Genomic DNA, 18,185 nt, shown 5'->3' with positions numbered 1-18,185 from the left:
CTTTACTTGCTTCAGCTCTTCACCCTCAATGAAATAATGAAATAAAAATAAAAAACTTAATTGTTTGGAGAGTCCCCTTCATCTCTATGTGCCTTGTGTGTGTATGCTCAGTTGCTGAGTCATGTTCCAATGTTTGTGATCCTATGGATGTGTAGCCCACCAGGCTCCTCTGTCCATGGGATTTCCCAGGCAAGAATACTGGAGTGGGTTGCCATCGCCTCCTCCAGGGGATCTCCCTAACTCAGGGATCGAACCCACATCTCCTGCATTGGCAGGTGGATTCTTTACCACTATGCCACCTGGGAAGCCCCAGATGTGCCTTAGATAGAGGTTGTTCAATTTACCTGCTTTCACAAAAAAAGAATCTCATCCAGATCTATGTTTTAATAATTGGGGTCACAGTAGCAAGAAGAGAAATGCAAAGTTAACAGGAAGAAGCAAAGGCAACAGTACCTTTCTTTCTTGACACAGAGTTCAGTGTTCTCTGGGTAAAGATCACTTCCCACCAGGGAAGCCTCAAGAACACCAGAGTGGGTAAACATTCCCTTCTCCAGGGGATCGTCCCGACCCAGGGATCGAACCCAGGTCTCCCGCATTGCAGGCAGATTCTTTACTGTCTGAGCCACCAGGGAAGCCCAAAAAGTCGCTACTACTTCCAGATAAAATGCAGATACCCACTGAATGTGATATCCTCCCCATTCTGAGATCCTCTGGGTGTCTCCTGACTGGCGAGAGAGTGCCCACGGATGATCTGGGCTCTGCACTGCACTTGGCCAGCCATCAGCAAAAGGAGCTAGCAACCTGCTTCCCTGTCCTTCCCTGTATGTCATAGAAATGCTCGGCTGGATAGGACCACCCTGCTTTTAGGATTATTACTTTCTTAGACTAGGACAGAGTGTCCCAAGAGGAGCGTCCTGAGGCCATGGAGGGTGGGGGAGTTGAGAGGGAAAGCCAAGGCTCTGCTGGAAGCGCACAGGAGAGGCAGGAGGGAGGCCTCATGCAGACTGACTCTGGATGCAGCAGAAGGAGCCTACTTTCAGAGCAGAGAAGAGACCCAGATCACTGAAGTAGCTGCACAAAAAGGAACCCTTCAGAACGGAGGCTTAAAAAAAAAAAATTCAGTCTTGAGTTGTCTATTTTAGCTGCTGGGAAGAAAAATCCTTTGTTTTAATCTCATTCTCTTGTGATGGTAAATCAGAAGAGGAAGAAGCTTTCAGGTTTTTTTCAATTGGCATCTTGGCCAGCAGGGTGTGCCGTGAAGCCATGCTTTTAAGTGCTCCGGTAAGATCGCTTCTGAGCCACTCTGGTAAGATCTCAATTGGGTGTTTGATACTAAACAGAGGTAGGAAGAAAAAAAAAATCTCCGTATCTTGTGGCACTGCTACTAGGAAAAAAATCTCACTTCAAGAATAATGAATTAAGAGGGACGGGATATATGTACACTTATAGCTGACTCACCTTGTTGTATAGCAGAAACCAGCACAACATTGTGAAGCAATTATCCTCCAATTAAACGTTTAATTTAAGCATAATAAATTTAAAATACACAATGTCTTCACTGAAGAATGCCTGCCTCCAGCTTCACCAACTAGGGGAAACACTGACCCAACAAACTGGAAGTCTGAATTTCTTATCAGCTGCACTGGCAGCCATGGGCCACCAGCAGGCGCTCACACAAAAGGCAATCAGTCTGGGTCTCGGTGTTCCTTTATTCTAATGGGAATAAATGAAACTTGGGGAAATTTTACCCCAGAATTTCTGTAACAACACAACTTCATCTAACATGTTTTATGTTTCACTCAGCTATCATATACTTTGGAAGAATTCTATTAAAACTAGAAGGCCTTATGAATTAAACGAAGTAGGTTGGGCCCCCAGACATAATTCTTGTCTTTTTGCCAAAATTCTTTACAGAACAAACATGTGCCTGTGTGTTAGACAAATGGGTTTACAGAACTTAGTCATTACATACAATTTCTTCAGGATTCAAATGTAATTGCTTTGAAAGCCACATGCACAGAAATATTAAGAACAATGTCTCAAGGTCAGATTATGCAGTTAGTATTTGAGTGTATCAATAAGCATTTTAATCTGTAATCAATCTGTGTTAACAAGGGAAGTATCCATACAGTTAAGTGCCCTCTTACATTCTCAGGATCTTCAGAAATCTGGCTCTTTTGCTATCAGCAAAAAAATAAAAAATTAACAACAAAAAAGACATTCAACTAGAGTTTCAATATGTGTTAGGGTTTCAGCATAACTTTGATTAATTACAAGTTTACCGGACACACTAGCCTATCTAGTGCTGATGTCAATATTTTAACTCGCTCCTCCTCAAAACATTGTAGGCTGTATTTGACATGAATTAGATGATGATATGAAACTTCTAATGAGATTTTGGGGTGTTTTTAAAATGGATGATAACAACACAGAAGTCAACTAAAGGAGTGTGACTCTATATGAAATGAGTGAGGAAGATAGCTATCAAAATTACTCATAATCCATTACATTCTGGGCCTTATAAAAGCAGACCTCAGAAAATGTTTCCCTTACTCTTTGTTGACTGTAAAGATACATTTATTTTAAAAGAAATCAGCCTTATTTGGAAGGGCTTTGAAATTTAAGCATGGTGTGGGCATACAGTAGGCTCTAAGATCGCAATGGTAGCAAAAATGTGTATTCTGAGAACTGCACAGACAAGAAACTTCTATTAAAATACTACAGGTTAAAGTACCAAAAACCTGCTAAGTTTGAAAAATTCTTCATTTGCATTTGTCATACATCTAGCAGTGGTTTGAAAAGCATCCAAGCCATTTAATTCTGGGGTCTTATTTAAAAACTTATGAATCACTGTTGTTGTTTAGACACTAAGTCATGTCTGACTCTTCGAGACCCCACGGACTGCAGGCCACCAGGCTCCTCTGTCCATGGAGTTTCCCAGGCAAGGATACTGGAGTGGGTTCCCATGTCCTTCTCCAGGGGATCTTCCCGACCCAGGGATCAAACCCGTGTCTCTTGCATTGGCAGGTGTGTTCTTTACTGCTGGGCCTCCTGGGAAGTCCTGAATAACTGTTAAGAGGTGAGAAAACTTGATGCTAAAGGAAAATCTCTGAATTTAAAGTATGCCATGAAATAAAAATTGCTCTTTTTCTGGTAATAATTACTAATACTTTAAAAAATAAGTTACCATAACATATATTTATTTTCTATAGGGTTATAAAGGATTTATCCTGCTCAATTGAAAAGGAAAGCTGAGACTGTTCTGAACTATCATGATGAAATAAAAAATGCTCTTTAAAATGCCATTCTGATCAAGGGAGGAATAAGCAGAGTCTCACTTAGGACACACTGCCAGACTTATGACTTGATTGACTCCAACGCAAGGTTTTGAATTTGGAAGCATGAGAAAAGGGTAGTGAAAATTTTACCCAGCTACCAGAGTTGAGATGCACAGTATCAGCCCGGAGGGCAGGCAGCCCCTCAGCCATAGCCCACAGCCCAGAGGCGGGGATTCCTGCCACCCCCTCTGCTGCCTGTTCTGGCCACAGTGGTTTTATCCAAATTTCAGAATACCGCACCCCGAGAAGCTTTAGATGACTGGTGGGGTTTTACCTCAAGATCGCCCTTAGTAATCGATTCTTCTTCAACCCGGAACTGAAGGTCCTCAACCTTCCTGTGGAATAAAACAAAACAAAATACTTAAGAAAGTAACTGGGGAACACCTCTGCCTTATTCCCCAGATTATATATATAAAATCAATGTCCTGATGAATTTAGCAGATGACGATGGAAAGAAATGCCTTAGAGATGTAGAAAATGAAGAAATGCATTTTAAAGCCTCTGGTTTATAAATCCACAAAGTGGAGAAGAGCTCTTCTCCACTTAGGAAACGCCAAAGTTTTAACCAGGTATGGATCCCAGAAAGGGAAGGGTTGAGAAAATCAACTGGTTCGCCAGGTCACAACCACCAGAAATGGATCTAATCAAGACAAGATCAACCTGGAGGGAAAAGGTCTGATCACCATAGAGACAGGTATGAGAAGGGAAGTCTGTAATTTCTGCTTTCCAGTAACAGAACGTAGGGGGGAAAGTAGCACAGAAAACAAATCTGTCTTTACACCACCCACATCAGATATTCCAGGGTGAGGTCAGCAGGCTCCCCATGCAGAGAGTCCCAGGACAACATGAGTACCTGTTCCAAGACTGGGAATAATTTGGGAGAGAGGCGATCAAGGATTCTATTTCTTGCTTCTAAAAATGCAAGGTTTTTCCCCCACCCACATCATAAAAATCTCTGATAATGGCTGTGGGTTTTGATCAATGCCATCACAAAGTCAGTGAAATATGATATGAGGAAGATTTACAAGACCTGGGTAACACCCACACTATGAATCTTTACAAAATTGGGTATATGAGAAGGAAGAAAAGCAGGACAAAGTCCATTATCATGCTAAGTCGCTTCAGTCACGTCCAACTCTTGGCAACCCTATGGATTGTGAAAAAAGGACAAAGTCCATAAGCTACATGCAAAAAAAAAAAAAAAATTAATTCACTAGCATTTCTAACAAAGTTTAGAATAAAAAAAATTCTACTCAGTTGAATCAGAAACACAATCGTAGGTTGATGCCCTCAAGCTTACTGAAGAGCTGGGGGAACATTTCTACTGTCCAGAAGTCAGCTCAGCAAGAGCTGGTTTAAAAACCCAAGCAAGTGGTACAGGGGCCTTGGCCTTCAGAAGGGCCTGTCAGTGTGTCTTGTTCACTTGTAGCCTTTTTTATGAATGAGACTCAAGGAGAACTTTCTATTGTAGTGCTTCTTTCCCCAGTGGCTAGTCACCTCCTCAGTGAAGCACTGAATGTATGACCCGCCCATCTCATACCTCCCACAACAGCCAGTGCGTGTGACCTTCCTGAGCACTTGGTCATCCTAGAGACCCCTGAGTTACATCAGTGTGATCAGAAATGACAGCAGATGGCATTAAGTGCAACTGAGGACAAACGCCCCATAACCCAGGGACAGTCAACCGATTTCACGCAGACACCTTTCCCGAAGAGCTTGTTTGCTCATGGCCTCAAAAGACCTTCTATGAGAAGCAAGCTTGCTTTCTCTGTCTCACACAGTTGAGCACTGGATTTCATCCTGCCCTGGATAGTTCTCTAACTGAGAGTTCTGTTTTCTTATAAAGGCAGTGAGTTTCTCAAGGTCAAGACCCTTCTGTCACTACCCTGCTCCCTAACACACGTAATTTCATCAGATACTTGGACAATGTTTCATAAATACCAGGTAACTGGGCCCAGAAAAAAAAAAAAATCCCCTCTCAAGGAATGGCTCAGGTGGGCCCCGGGGTTGAATGGACTGGCTCGGGCCATCCCCTAGAGGCTGTCTGGTGCACAGTCGGTGCTCAACACACAGCCGCTCAGTTCATCAGGGCACATCTGTTTGGTTCCAAACTTCTCAAGAAAGCCAAGTCAAAGCAAACCCTCCTCACACAGTAGGGGGAATCCCATCTCCACTGAACACACAGTCAGTCATCTGGTTCCAAGGGTTTGACCCCAGCAAGGCTGTGGATGGGAAAGCTCTCCCTAAGGTGCTTTAAAAAGGAGAGCCAGTTTTGGGATCACCTTTTCTCCTCTTCAAGTTGGTTGAGAAGTTCCACCTTCTCCCTGTCGGCAGCTTCCACCATCGTTCGCAGCTGATCCATCTTGGCCTCCAATTCCAGGACGTGCTGGGAAAGGCAAGGGTGTCAGTGAGTGGCCTCCTCCTGACCCAGATGCTGGCCCAGACGTGCCTCCCAAAGAGCTACAGCTAAGTGGTACAACTGTGGGTTGGCATTAGTCAAAAACCTTGTCACGTTAAAGTGCTTTCTACGATCTCTTATAACAGGTTATTCTTGGCAGCACATCTGGGAGCCGGATGATGAAAAACCACACCATTAAAGCAAAAGGGGGTAATGCTAAAACAATTCTCATCTCTTTTTAAAAGATTTTTTAAGGTGGACCATTTTTAAAGTCTTTACTGAATTTGTTAAAATACTGGTTTTATTGGTTTTATGCTTTGGTGTTTCTTGGTTGTGCTTTTTTTTTCTTTGGTCACAAGTAGGATCTTAGCTCCCTAACAAAGGATTGAACCTGTACCCCCGGCATTGGAAGGCGAGGTCTTAACCATTGGGCCACCAGGGAAGTCTCCACTCTCATCTCTTTTGAAGCTGAAACTCATACAAAGCATAATCTACAAAACCAGAGTTGCAACCACTACTAAGGTCCTGGTGTTTGAGCTCATCTGACAACAGACAGGCCGAGAGGCCTGGATGCAAAGGCCAAAGAGAGCAGCAGGCTCCAGAAGAGCAGAACCTCACCTTTACAACGGTGCAAACTGGGACCCAGGGCACAGCTTTCAGACAAGCCCGGCAAAGATAGCTGTGCTCATTCCAGCACACCAGGGATCAGCTCCCCGGCTCCGAGCACCAGCTATGCTGCCCAGCCTCCGCCCTCAATCTAGACACCGTCACCGACTCCGCAGCAAGATCAGCCTAGAACCCGTCACCATCTCCACCACAAGGTCGGGGCCAGACTTCACCTGGTCGTGTCCGTCCCGGGCCAGGGCGAGCTCCTGCTCTATCTCCCCCACATGGCTCGTGGCCTTGGCCACCTCCGCCCTCTCTAGATCCCGTTCGGCCAGCAGCTGCTCAATGTGCTGCTGCTTCTCCTTCAGGGCCTCCTGGAGGGCGGTGGTGCCGGAGATCTTCCTGGCGTAACGGGAGGAGGTTTCGGTCAACTGCAAAGGAAAGTTAAAGACGTGAAGGGCGGCGATGCTATGAGGGATGTAGGGAGGGGGCGGTACATGCAGGGCGGGCGTCTCCTCGGCAAAGTAAAAGCGCTGCCCCTGGCTCGCAGGCTTGCCCGGGCTTAGGAAAGGTTTTCCATCGTGGAGACAAGACGGCGGCGCATGCCTCGGGCGTGTCAATGTCACAAAGAGCCCACCGATGTAAAGAGGCCACAGAAAAACCAGGAAGATGTTTGTGGCTCAAAATCAAAGGTGCCCTGAGCTGGGCTGAGGGGGCCAGGTGGAAAAGTCCCGCAGGACCCAGGTCACAAGCTTCTCAAGACTCCATTTCCACCTGGACTTCATGAACAGTTATCTTCTCATGAAGACAGTTTGGCCAATCTTCTGATCCTTAGACTTTAGGATGAGACTTTTTTCAACTTCTTGAGCTTCTACACACCTTTAAGTGACCATGATGTCACCCAAGGAATCACAGACCTTCCTTCAACTGATTACATAGTTTACACACTTGGAACTTTGTCAGATTTGCTTCACCTTTCTTCTAGAACGAAAGGCAGAGGTGATTTCACCCAGGGATCCAGCTGTGAGGGCCTGATTTCCAATCCCCAGAAAACATTTACAAGGATAAGATGAAAAGGAAACTTGTGTTGTGCCTTCAAAGCATGTGTGAATGGGTGAGTGTGCAAGTACACACGTAAAAGAAAGGAAGAAAAATGGCACGGGATGGGGGGGGGGCGGAGAAAAGGGGGAAAGGAGAAGTTCGTGGAGAAAGAAAAGTAGGGGGAGGAAGGAGAGAGAAAAAGAGTGGATGAGAGGGGGAGGGGGGAGGAGAACAGGAGTTGAGGGAGAAACAGCGGCCAGGGGAGGCGTGGAGAAAACCTGTTTCTGCTCTCATCTCTGCTGTTTCACATAGCAGACACCTCTCAAGGTGCCTAACTGTCATGTGAAAACACAGAGAACAGAACCTTCTGGTAAAGAGTTCAGAGGTCATTTGGACAAGCTGAATAACACTCTTGCAGGCTGGACTCTGGGGGCCTGGGAGGGGCTCCAGACAAAGCTGCAAACCTTTGGCCAGCGTTTGTCCGAGGCCATTTACCGACCGATCGCTGGCTTGAGGAGAATGCCACTGTTTCTACTGAGAGCAATTTCTTGAATTACTTAAACATATGAGGGGGAGGGGGACTTCCTGTTCTCTCTTTTAACCACCTGACCTTGACTTTCCAGTTTCACTATGTGGTTATACTTTCTCGTACTAATATTTCCTCCCTTAAAAAAAAAAAAAAGAGATTTATTTATTTGGCCGTGTCAGGTCTACATTGCGGCATGCAGGATCTTCATTTGTTTCAGCATGTGGAATCTTTAGCGTGGCATTTCAACCCTCAGTTGTGGCATATGGGATCTAGTTCCCCAACCAGGGATCGAATCCCGGGCCCCTTGCATTGGGAGCGTGGAGTCTTAGCCAACATTTCTTCCTGAATACACTAAATCTGAGCTTCTCAAACCCTGGAGGGAGACACACCCCAGGGTGCTGCAGCTAACTCCCAGGGAAACAGTGACGCCTGTTGGACATGATGCAAACTACTAGCTTGGAGGGAATTCAGCTTCAACCTTGGATTGTATTTATAATGACACTACATTCCTTTCAGTCACATCTCTCCAAAGCTGGGTTTTGGCCACTGCCAGGACAAAAAGCCCAAATCAATGTAGCAGAGAAAATGAGGGAGGCAGTGTTCACTACGAGTCCAAGGTTTGATAGGATGTGCAATGCCCATGACGAGCAACCTAACAGTAACTCACTGTGGTTATTTAAGAATGAATTACAAACACTATTTTTGCTTTCAGCTAATGAGAATCTTTTTTTTTTTTGAACAGTAACTAAACCATGAGGACATAAATATGAAGTTGTTTGGACTGAAATACTTAATAAACAGAACTGTTAGCTATTTTTTTTTGGCCTGTGGGCACTGTGAGAAAATAACAGAGACTCTAAAGGTTCTGTGGAACCGTGATGAATACTGTCAGAAGATCATTTTCATTCAAGAATCTTTCAGCTTTTTTTACATATGTACAATGGATCATATTGTTGAGCTGTATTTTTAGGAAATCATGCATTTGATTATTCTGTTTTTCACATATTCATTTATGGTGATTTCTGGTTTAGAAACTATAACCACTCGATATAAAGAGAAAAAAATAAGCTGCTTTAAAAGGCAATGAGACTCATTTCTCTTTTGCTAGTTTTCTTCAAAGAGGAATCAGAACTGGTCTAAAAACTAAGAGGAGAGGTTGGGGGGACAGGAAGGGCTTGGGGAATCGCCAAAGAAATGGACACAATTGTAACATAATAAAAATGTCTCAAAAAAAAAAAACCACTCAAGAAAGAATTTCGAATCCAGAATAGACATGTCCACAGAATTGCTCCTGGATTAGTCCTGAAAATGTAAACTCATGTCCTGAAACATAAACTCGATGTCCACGTTAGAGCTGGCCGACTGACTCTGAACAAGGCTTCATCCAAATAGAGGATTTTCTTCACCTTCATTTCACTCAGACATTCTAAGAGTTCTTGTCAAGCTTTTCTTATCAAGTTCACTTGTAATTTTCACATTGAAGATGCAGGCTTTTATATGCAGAATAACATAGTCCAAGCAGGTACCTGTATCACCTGAACGTAAGGGGAAGAAGTTCAATGGCTGCAGAGGAGGGTAGCCCCTGCTATAAAGAAAGATGCCCCCGAAGGTCCCGTCCCTGCCCAGTGTCAACAGAAGGAAGGCCAAGCGAGATCAGGGGCCAGCAGCCTTACTCCCCAGTTGTGCCGCTTCACATTCTAATTCCTGTCTGCAGTTCATTGTCATGAACCAGAGACCCAGAATCCAGTCTGGAGTGTAATCGCACGCAATCATGTCAAATTTGAACAGTATCTGCCTCACTTCAAGTGAATAAACTAAAGGGCAAGGAGTGGGGGTGGGGAAGCAAAGCCAAAAAGTCATTGCTTTGGCCCTAAGAAAGCATGACATTAACAAACAGAACAAGATGCTGCCTATTTTGATTCTGATGATTTTATCTTACTGATCAAAGCAGGAAAGGGGGAGAAAGGGAGAGAGAGTGGGAAGGGGAGATGGAGAGAGGAGACAACACAAAACAGGGCCTTTCAGGCATCTTTTCCAGTTGTCTAAGTTCTCTGCATCCTCGGGCCTGAGGCAGGAACACTCCACACCCACTGAACTGCTTTCAGTGGGTGAGACTGCATGAACACAACATGAAAATTCTAAGAACATGCCTTTTCTCAAGATACTTTTAGTTCCTAGTCTGACAACAAAGAGAAAGAGACCCAGGTAGTTGGGGAAAGGGATCCCTCCAATTTTCCTGTCTTCCTGATGCAAAAATAATATCAGAATGATCAACCATCCCATATGTTAGACTAGGGAGTCGTTACTATCGATTCATCAAGCACTGTGGTATCTCCCAGTCTTAGGAGTCTGAAAGGAGCTGTTAAAAATTCTTTTGGGTTCTCTTTTGCTGCGAAATGCATAAGGACGTTCACAAGCTACAGTGAACGAACATTTCATACAAGGGTGAGAGGAGGTGTAACCTTTCCTAAAGCGAAGCAGGCGTGCTGATGGCAGTGGGGGGCATCTGATGTGCCTGGGATGCAGAGACGCACAGACGGGAAGGGAGGCTCACCAGTCCTGTCCGGCTGGGCTTGCTGCTCACGGAGGAGGCCACGGAGCTCATGGAGCTGAGAGAGGAGGCGGACGGGCTGCGCTTCATGCTGGCGGGCGTGGTCGCCATCACGCGCCTCACCGCGGCGGCCTTGGCCTTGGCTGGCGTGGTGGAGGGGAAGCCGATCTTGGTGACTTTGTGGACCGGAGCAAACAGGCCATACTTGGGTTGACACTGAAAATACCTTGAGGGGACAACAATTAAGGACAGGAACAAAAAGCGGCTTAATGACAAGAAAGAAAAACTTATAACCAAAAGGTTCTCCTGACTCTCAACTTGTGACCGGCTTGCTGTGAATTCTACCAACCGGCTGGGGCGGTACACCCAGCCTGCAGCGTTCACTGGGTATGCAGGCTGATAAATAACTTCAGTAATGTCCTCAAAGACACACGAGGAAACAACAGTGTGATACGCAGAGACGGAATCACTCATCTGTTGCTAAGATTCTATGTAAAAAGGAAGTCATTTCTACTATCTGATAAACACACAGCAGAAGAGTTCAGCAACCCAGTGATCCCACTTAATAAAACCTTGCTAAACAAAGGGAAAAAGAAATCGAACAAGCACCTAGCTGGCCGATTCACTCAAGTAAAGGTGGAGAAGTATCATCTGGTTAGTCAGTTATCAGACTGACACTTGGAGTCACATGTTATGACTAGCGCATTTTAACATCTTAATATCAAGAATATGAACACTATAGCTTCATAATCATCACAGCACTAAGAAATTTTTGAAAATCTCAAGGCATTATTACTGTATTTGGTGCATAGCATCTATATACTTATAATCATCAGCTGTAATAAATGCATCCCTCTGGATATTGACAATGGGGGGAGGCCTGTGCATGAGGTGGGGCAGGAGGTCGAGAAGGGCTATCTGCATCTTCCTCTCAGTTCTTCTGTGAACTGAAAACTGCTCTAAAACAAAAATAAAATCTTAAAAATAAATAGATACATAAACCCAATGTTTGTTCAGAATCTACTCAGATGCAATGCACATATCACTAAACGAGAGTCAGGGGACTTCCCCGGTGGTCCAACGGTTAAGACTCCACCTTCCAATAGAGGGAGTATGGATTTGATCCCTGGTCGAGGAACTAAGATCCCACATGCCACAGTCCCATGTGCTGCAGGGTGAGGCCAAAAATTTAAAAAATAAGTAAGTAGTTTTCTTAAAAAGCTCACACACACAAAAAAAATTTTTTTTAATAGAACAAGGGGAAAAAAAAAGACAGACCATCTAAGAGAGAACAACTAATCCTAGCAGAAGGGAAAATCAGTAGGTAAGTCTTAGGAAATACAAGTGCAGCTCTTCAAAACGCTCATGTCTATTTCATTACACACACTGGGTGGGGCTGGCTTGAGTATCTTTATGTGCAGGAGGAAGACGAAATTCCAACAGCAGACGCACCTTGTTCCAGCAACAGCCCCGTCGTTCTTCCCGAGAGGCTCATCCAACTCCACGCCACACCACTCCCCCTTGGCGAAGTCTGTCTCCCCAAGAAACCGGACTACACCAGCCTTCGTGCCACCAACCTGGAAGCAGAGAATAGTGAAAGGAAGAGGTGAACAAAATTCCACAGCTTAATCCTTTGCAGTTAGAGCCAATACTGTGTTCCATCATTTCTGTAGGCAGCTCTTCTCTTAACCTCCTCTCCAACTGTTTAAAGAGTTCTCTTCAAAGGTCAGCAAAGGTCACCTGGGTTCTGTTGCTAGAGTGATCTGATACCTAGTATAGTCCAATAATGAATTCTTTAGAAAAAGGGAATAATTACTATTATTACTATTACTTCATACCAATAGTAATAATTACTGTTACCCCAGAGGGAGTTTGCTGCTTCAAAATAAACATCTGCTAAAAAAAAAAAAAAAAACCCATACGTTACTAAAAGAAAAACAAAATTCGTGTATAATCCACTGTAACAATGGCTGTGTTCATTTTCTCAAATTTCCTTTATATCATTACCCATGTAAAGCAATAACATATACATATTAAGGACAAATATTCATACATCCACACATATGAAATATTAATTCTTTAAAATATTTAAAATATTGATATTTTCTACTGTGAGGCTCTTCATTGCTTCACAACTATTAAAATGACAGTTCTTCACATTTTATTTCACATGAACTGGTCAAAGCTTTGAATCTTTTTAAATGTCTCTTTGTCCCAGCTGCTGGCGATATAACATGCAAACATTATTTCCAAAATTATCCCATTACCATTTACTAATCCTTCCTTTGCCATTATTTTTGTTTCGGATACTCATTTTTATCATATTCTCTCTCATGTGCACAGAAAGACAACAGATCTGAGTCTTTTTAGAGTTTCAGAAATTCAGTATCTGTGCTACTGCCGTAGCATTTTAATTACTGCTACTTCGCAACCTGTATCATATTTGCTAGTGCTGGTTTTCCTTACTACTCTTCTTCAGAATACTGATCTTCCTTACTTTTAATTAAGCTTCTTTTTTTCTTTTTAAATTTTTTGGCTGAGCCTCGTGGCTTGCAGGATCCTAATTCCCCCAACTAGGGATGGAACCTGGACACCTTTTTCTCAATTAAAAAAAAAAAAAAAATTCCCCAATTATAAAGGTGGTAAGTCACTGCAGACCACTGAGAACATCACAAACAAAAAATACATGTTATTTGTGTATTCTCAACCCCCAGGGACAGTTTCTGTTGACATTTTGACATTTCACTTTCCCTGCTATATTATGGTAGCTGTTTAGTATCCATAATACAGATGTATCACAATACAGACTTCACTCAATTTTTGTTTGGGATGTTCCCTTTTTTCTTATTGACTAAAAAAGTAACTCTTTATAATAAATTAATTCTTGAATAGACAATGCATTCTCACAGTTCAAAAGCTTTCAGATGTTAAGTATACATCAGGACTTCCCTGGAGCTTCAGTGGTTAAGACTGCCTTCCAATGCAGCGGGCGCAGGTTTAATCCCTGGTCAGGGAACTACGGTCCCACATGTTCGGGGCGCAGCCAAAAATAATTTTTTAGAAAGCATGTATCTAGAGAAGAGCCTCTCTTCCTAGACTTCTGTCCCTAGCTGCCCCCTCTCCCCACCACAGGTAACCTCTGCTATTGATGTACAGTACTTCTTCATGCCAGCATTTCTTCATGATCTAAAAGCAAATGTTACTTCGCACTTTTACTCCTCCCTTTCATTTTTACACTAAGGCCAGTGTACCACATGCTCTGTCCCGCACCTTGCTTTATTCCACATCAAGACACAGAGAACGTCCTGCTTGTGTTTACAGTCGCGTGTTGTTCCGCTGCATGGATTCACTCCAGTTTATTAAATCAGCCCTTACTGGGAGACATTTAGGTTATGTAGGTTTATTTATTCAATAAATTTAAAAGTCATTTTGCTTAATTAAAAAAGAGTCCAGTGGGACTGTGTTAAATGTAGATTACCTTGGGAAGATAACTTATTTAATCAACCTTCACAAGGAACCGGCTTTTCAGTATTTCCTTTTTGTTTTTAATGTTCTCTATTTTATTTAATTCATTCTTTATCTCACTACTTCCTTTTTCTTGCTTCTTTGGGGTTTATTACTCTCCCCTTCCTAATGTCTTAAGATCAATACTAATTTGCTTTTTTAAAAAAAATTAATTTTCTTTGGCTGTACTCCATGACTTGTGGGATCTCAGTTCGCCGATCAGGGGGATCAAACCCAGACCCTTGGCAGTGAAAGCGCAGTGTCCTAACCACTGGACCACCAGAGAATTCCCTAATTTGCTTTTTAATACCAAAGCTATTTGTTTCCAGTTTTTCTCCAAACACAGCTTCCTGAGAGTTTGGGATGACACGCGTTTTTTTTTTTCCTTTGTTGAGGATGAAAAATATTAAAGCCTCAAAGCTACTGTGTATATTTTTTCTCTGAAAAAGAATCTCTTTGTGAGTCTGATTTGAGGACCCAAAGCAGGTGTGGTTGAAGATAGGCAGGCAGGGAGTGTGAAGGGTGACAGCGCGCAGGTGGCAGCCCAGAAACGCCCTGGGGCCGCGACAGGCGCCCCGAGGAAGACAGAGCTGGAGGCCGGGGAAGACTCCCCGCAGGAGCCGCTGTGTCCGGCGCTGCCACCCACGGCGGCAGCAGAGCAGAGCACTCGGCGAACGCCTGCTGAAGAGACGAAGGCAGACTTCTCCGAAGGCAACTTCACAGCAAAGGCCACTTCCCCGCGTAAACCAATGAAAGGAAAAAGGTATGCGGTGGCTTGAGGTTGAATCTGATGGCTCAGAAGCGAGTGGAGGAAGAGCTATGCTAACACAGGTTAAGTAAGCATGGCCTCGGAGCGGGATAGATACACATGCCTGCTCCGTAGGCCTTTCCTGGTGGCTCAGAGGTTAAAGCATCTGCCCCCAATGCAGGAGACCTGGGTTCAATCCCTGGGTCAGGAAGGTCCCCTGGAGAAGGAAATGGCAACCCACTCCAGTATTCTTGCCTGGAGAATCCCATGGACGGAGGAGCTTGGTGGGCTACAGTCCACGGGGTCACAAAGAGTTGGACACGACTGAGCGACTTCACTTTCTGTCTACAGATGAGCCAAATCACTTAATTTCTAAATCTTAAGTTTCCTCATAGGTAAAATGGGAATAATTCTAGGGCTGTTGTGAGGATTAAATAAAATAACCCACATAACATTGCTTCATGCAATGTCTGACAGATAGGGTAGGAGTCTGACATGTATCAGCAGCCAGTGTGTCCATGCTAAAGAGAGTACTAGTTCCAGATCTGGCAAGCCGGACTTTTTAACACACTTCTTGGTAACCACGGAATGTATGAGTAGCAACCTGCGTAGAACTGGAGTCTGTTTCACCCGTCCTCTTATTCCACGGCTTCCTACGCAGCAGACTGACCAACATCACATGAGCAGAACACAGCACATTAGTGAAAGATGAGGCAATCTCTCCAGATAATCTGCCGGATTCTTTGGGGGTGAGTCTAAGTTACTGTCATGACTACTGTTTTTCCGAGAGGCGTCGGACGGGCTGTGGGCTTGTTAAACAAACCAGCAAACTCTCCAGACAAACCACGGCTTCACTCAGTTCAGAAGCTTTATAGCAAATTACCACAAACAACAGATCAGCAACGTTTCCTCTAAACGCAGGTAACAGACTATATGTCTACGCTAAATGCCACAAAGTTTGTTTCAAACGGATGATTACTGGCTCCTAGAATGGACAGTGTTCGTATCCTTTTCCCTCTCCCCTAACCTGGAATTCTTGACTCATATGACAGATGAAATGCTTTCCTTTCCCCTATAAAAGATCCTCAGTGATTATTCAAAATATCCTCAACAGAGACAGAAAGTCACATGAAGTCCTAAATCACTCACTCTTCTACTTAATCATTTTACAATTTCTTTTCTAAGCATCTAAATATGATTTTATAAAGCTATGTTTTATTTCTCCTGTGTTGAAGAGAACTCAAGAGTATTACAGTATGTGCATTTCCATTAAGTATAAGCCACAATTTTCAAATCTATGTTTCAGGGGTAGATAACAAGATTATTTTTAAAAAATTTTTTAGAACACTGAAACGAAAAAATAGGCAAACACAAATAGCTACCATTCATTCTCTTTACTTTTGGAATATATATATATGTGTGTGTGTCAGGAGTCATATATATTGCATGTACACACATATATGACTCCTAACACTGTGGTCAACCTAAGTCAAAATTAGAGGTCATCACTGAAGACCTCTAATTAATTCAAACTATACTCTTAACTCAAACTAGAAACTTGGCTAAAGGAAAACCTACCTGTGCTCATGCTTTAGCAAATGTCAGATTTTTAAATTCTCATTCATTCATTCAACATATATCTTGCATGCCTGGGCCCTTGGATACAAAATAAACCAAAAGAAGTGTTGACCCTGACAGAGAGAAACGCAAACAATTCCAGCAAAAAGTGATAGGCACTTGAAGTTTCTAAAAAATGCTGTGGGACCAGAGACAATCTCCTTGTAAACTCTTAGGAAAAATGAGAACTCTGATAAATTCTGCAGGGCTAATGAATGGGTCCAATAACAGGAAATGGGAAACCTTTAATCCTCTCCCAACCCTGCCATCTATTCACCATCAAGTCCCAAACAAGCCATTTAACCTCACTGTGCCTCAGTTTATAAAGCTATAAAAGGTCCAATGAGTGGCAACGAAGGACTGTTCCACAGGGCTCTCTGAGCAACAGAATTCTGTGAGGTGGCTGCTTAGCTGCCATGTAGTTAAGTTAAGCAGCTTAATTTAAAAACGTAAACATGGCTAACTGGTATTTACCAATACAAATTTAGCCCTGACTTAACACTTAATCACCTGTGAGATGACCTGTCAGTAGCTTACGTCACCTCAACTAGAGAACAATCCAGCTTTGGGCAGCTCTACTGTGACAAACTCCTATAAGAAAGGTAAGGTCCCCCTGGCCCGGTTTTCATCCTCAGGTCCTAACTGCATCTCCCATCATACCTTACAGTGTTACTCCTGCCCTTTAAGGGTGTCACATGACAACAGTATTTAAAACACTCTTTTTTTCTTTTCTATTTTTTGGCCACATGTGCGATCTTAGTTCCCTGACCAGGGATCAAACCCACGCCCCCTGCAGTGGGAGTATGGAGTCCTAACCACTGGGCCGCCAGGCAAGTCCCAGCCCTCTGATTCTTTTGACAATGTTTTATGAGTACCTACTGCGTGCCAGGCATTATTCTAAGTGCTGAGCAGAAAGCAGTGAATGAGACAGAGTTTCCAGACTTTCACAAAGCCTAGATTCTGGTCTGGGGAATTGGCCAATGAACAAATAAATAAATGAGGTCATTTTCAGTACATAGTGGGCTGTGAAAAGCACAAAGCCAGGTGAGGTGATAGTGCTGTAAAGGGTCTTTAGCTGGGGTGACAGGGAAAGGCTCCTTAAGGAGGTGACATCTGAGTCAAGGCTCAAGGACTTTGAGACACCGCTCATGCAAAGCGTGAATGGGGCAGAACATTCCAAGCAGAAGAAAGGGCAAATCCTAAGGTGAGAATGAATCTGGGCGCTGAAGTGCAGCAAGGAGGCCAGTGTAGCTGGAGTGGAGTGAAAACGGAGCTGAGCAGAGAGAGCTGGGCTTGGAATTGTGGGCAGGGTCCACAGCACCAGACTCTGCGGGTCCCTGGAAGGAACGGAGATGTTTATTTTAATGCAGTGGGACATCCATTAGGGAAAACGGGGCTGGTTTTGGTCTCTGCCAAGTCTACAGCACCTAGAACACTGCCTGGCAACCACACAGCAGACACTTAGTATATTCACTGGATGAACTGCAGGGTGTTAAACACAGCTGTTTAGCCATCTTATTTGCTCTAGGCCAAATAAACAGACCCATTCTTTCACTATTCCCTTTTCATCATTTTGAGTCTCCCTATCTACAAAATAACAACGGTAAGTAAGTTCTCTTAAAAAACTAAAAGAGCAGATGACGGACATTCTCTTATACTTTAATTCTCCCTAGAACAAACAGGTAAACAAAAGGTGACATAATGAGGGAGACACCACTTAGAAGCTATGCTTGACTTGCACTTCTATCTCTTGAAACTAATCTTTCCTTCTGAAAAACATATTAACTCCTTCAGGATTCAGGGCCCCCAAAATATCAAGAAACAAGAAAAAAAAAAAAAGTGCAGGGGGAGAA

At 43.5% G+C, this 18,185-nt stretch overlaps 1 protein-coding gene across 2 annotated transcripts in view; it reads right to left on the bottom strand.

The window, feature by feature from the left end:
• Nucleotides 1-18,185, bottom strand: part of CLIP1 (CAP-Gly domain containing linker protein 1) — a 118,087-nt gene that overhangs the window by 56,403 nt on the left and 43,499 nt on the right. The window contains exons 4-9 of one of the 2 annotated variants that reach the window (XM_052654311.1): nt 11,916-12,040; nt 10,467-10,689; nt 6,576-6,773; nt 5,621-5,724; nt 3,613-3,673; nt 2,148-2,180 (exon numbers count right to left, since the gene is read on the bottom strand). In XM_052654311.1, coding sequence (XP_052510271.1) covers nt 2,148-2,180; nt 3,613-3,673; nt 5,621-5,724; nt 6,576-6,773; nt 10,467-10,689; nt 11,916-12,040 — 744 coding nt within the window. The remainder of the gene's footprint in view (nt 1-2,147; nt 2,181-3,612; nt 3,674-5,620; nt 5,725-6,575; nt 6,774-10,466; nt 10,690-11,915; nt 12,041-18,185) is intronic. The other variant, XM_052654310.1, reaches the window with a different exon arrangement.

Source organism: Budorcas taxicolor, chromosome 17 (genome assembly GCF_023091745.1).
Source record: "Budorcas taxicolor isolate Tak-1 chromosome 17, Takin1.1, whole genome shotgun sequence".
Taxonomy (NCBI): domain Eukaryota; kingdom Metazoa; phylum Chordata; class Mammalia; order Artiodactyla; family Bovidae; genus Budorcas; species Budorcas taxicolor.
This window is presented reverse-complemented; position numbering and strand designations above follow the sequence as displayed.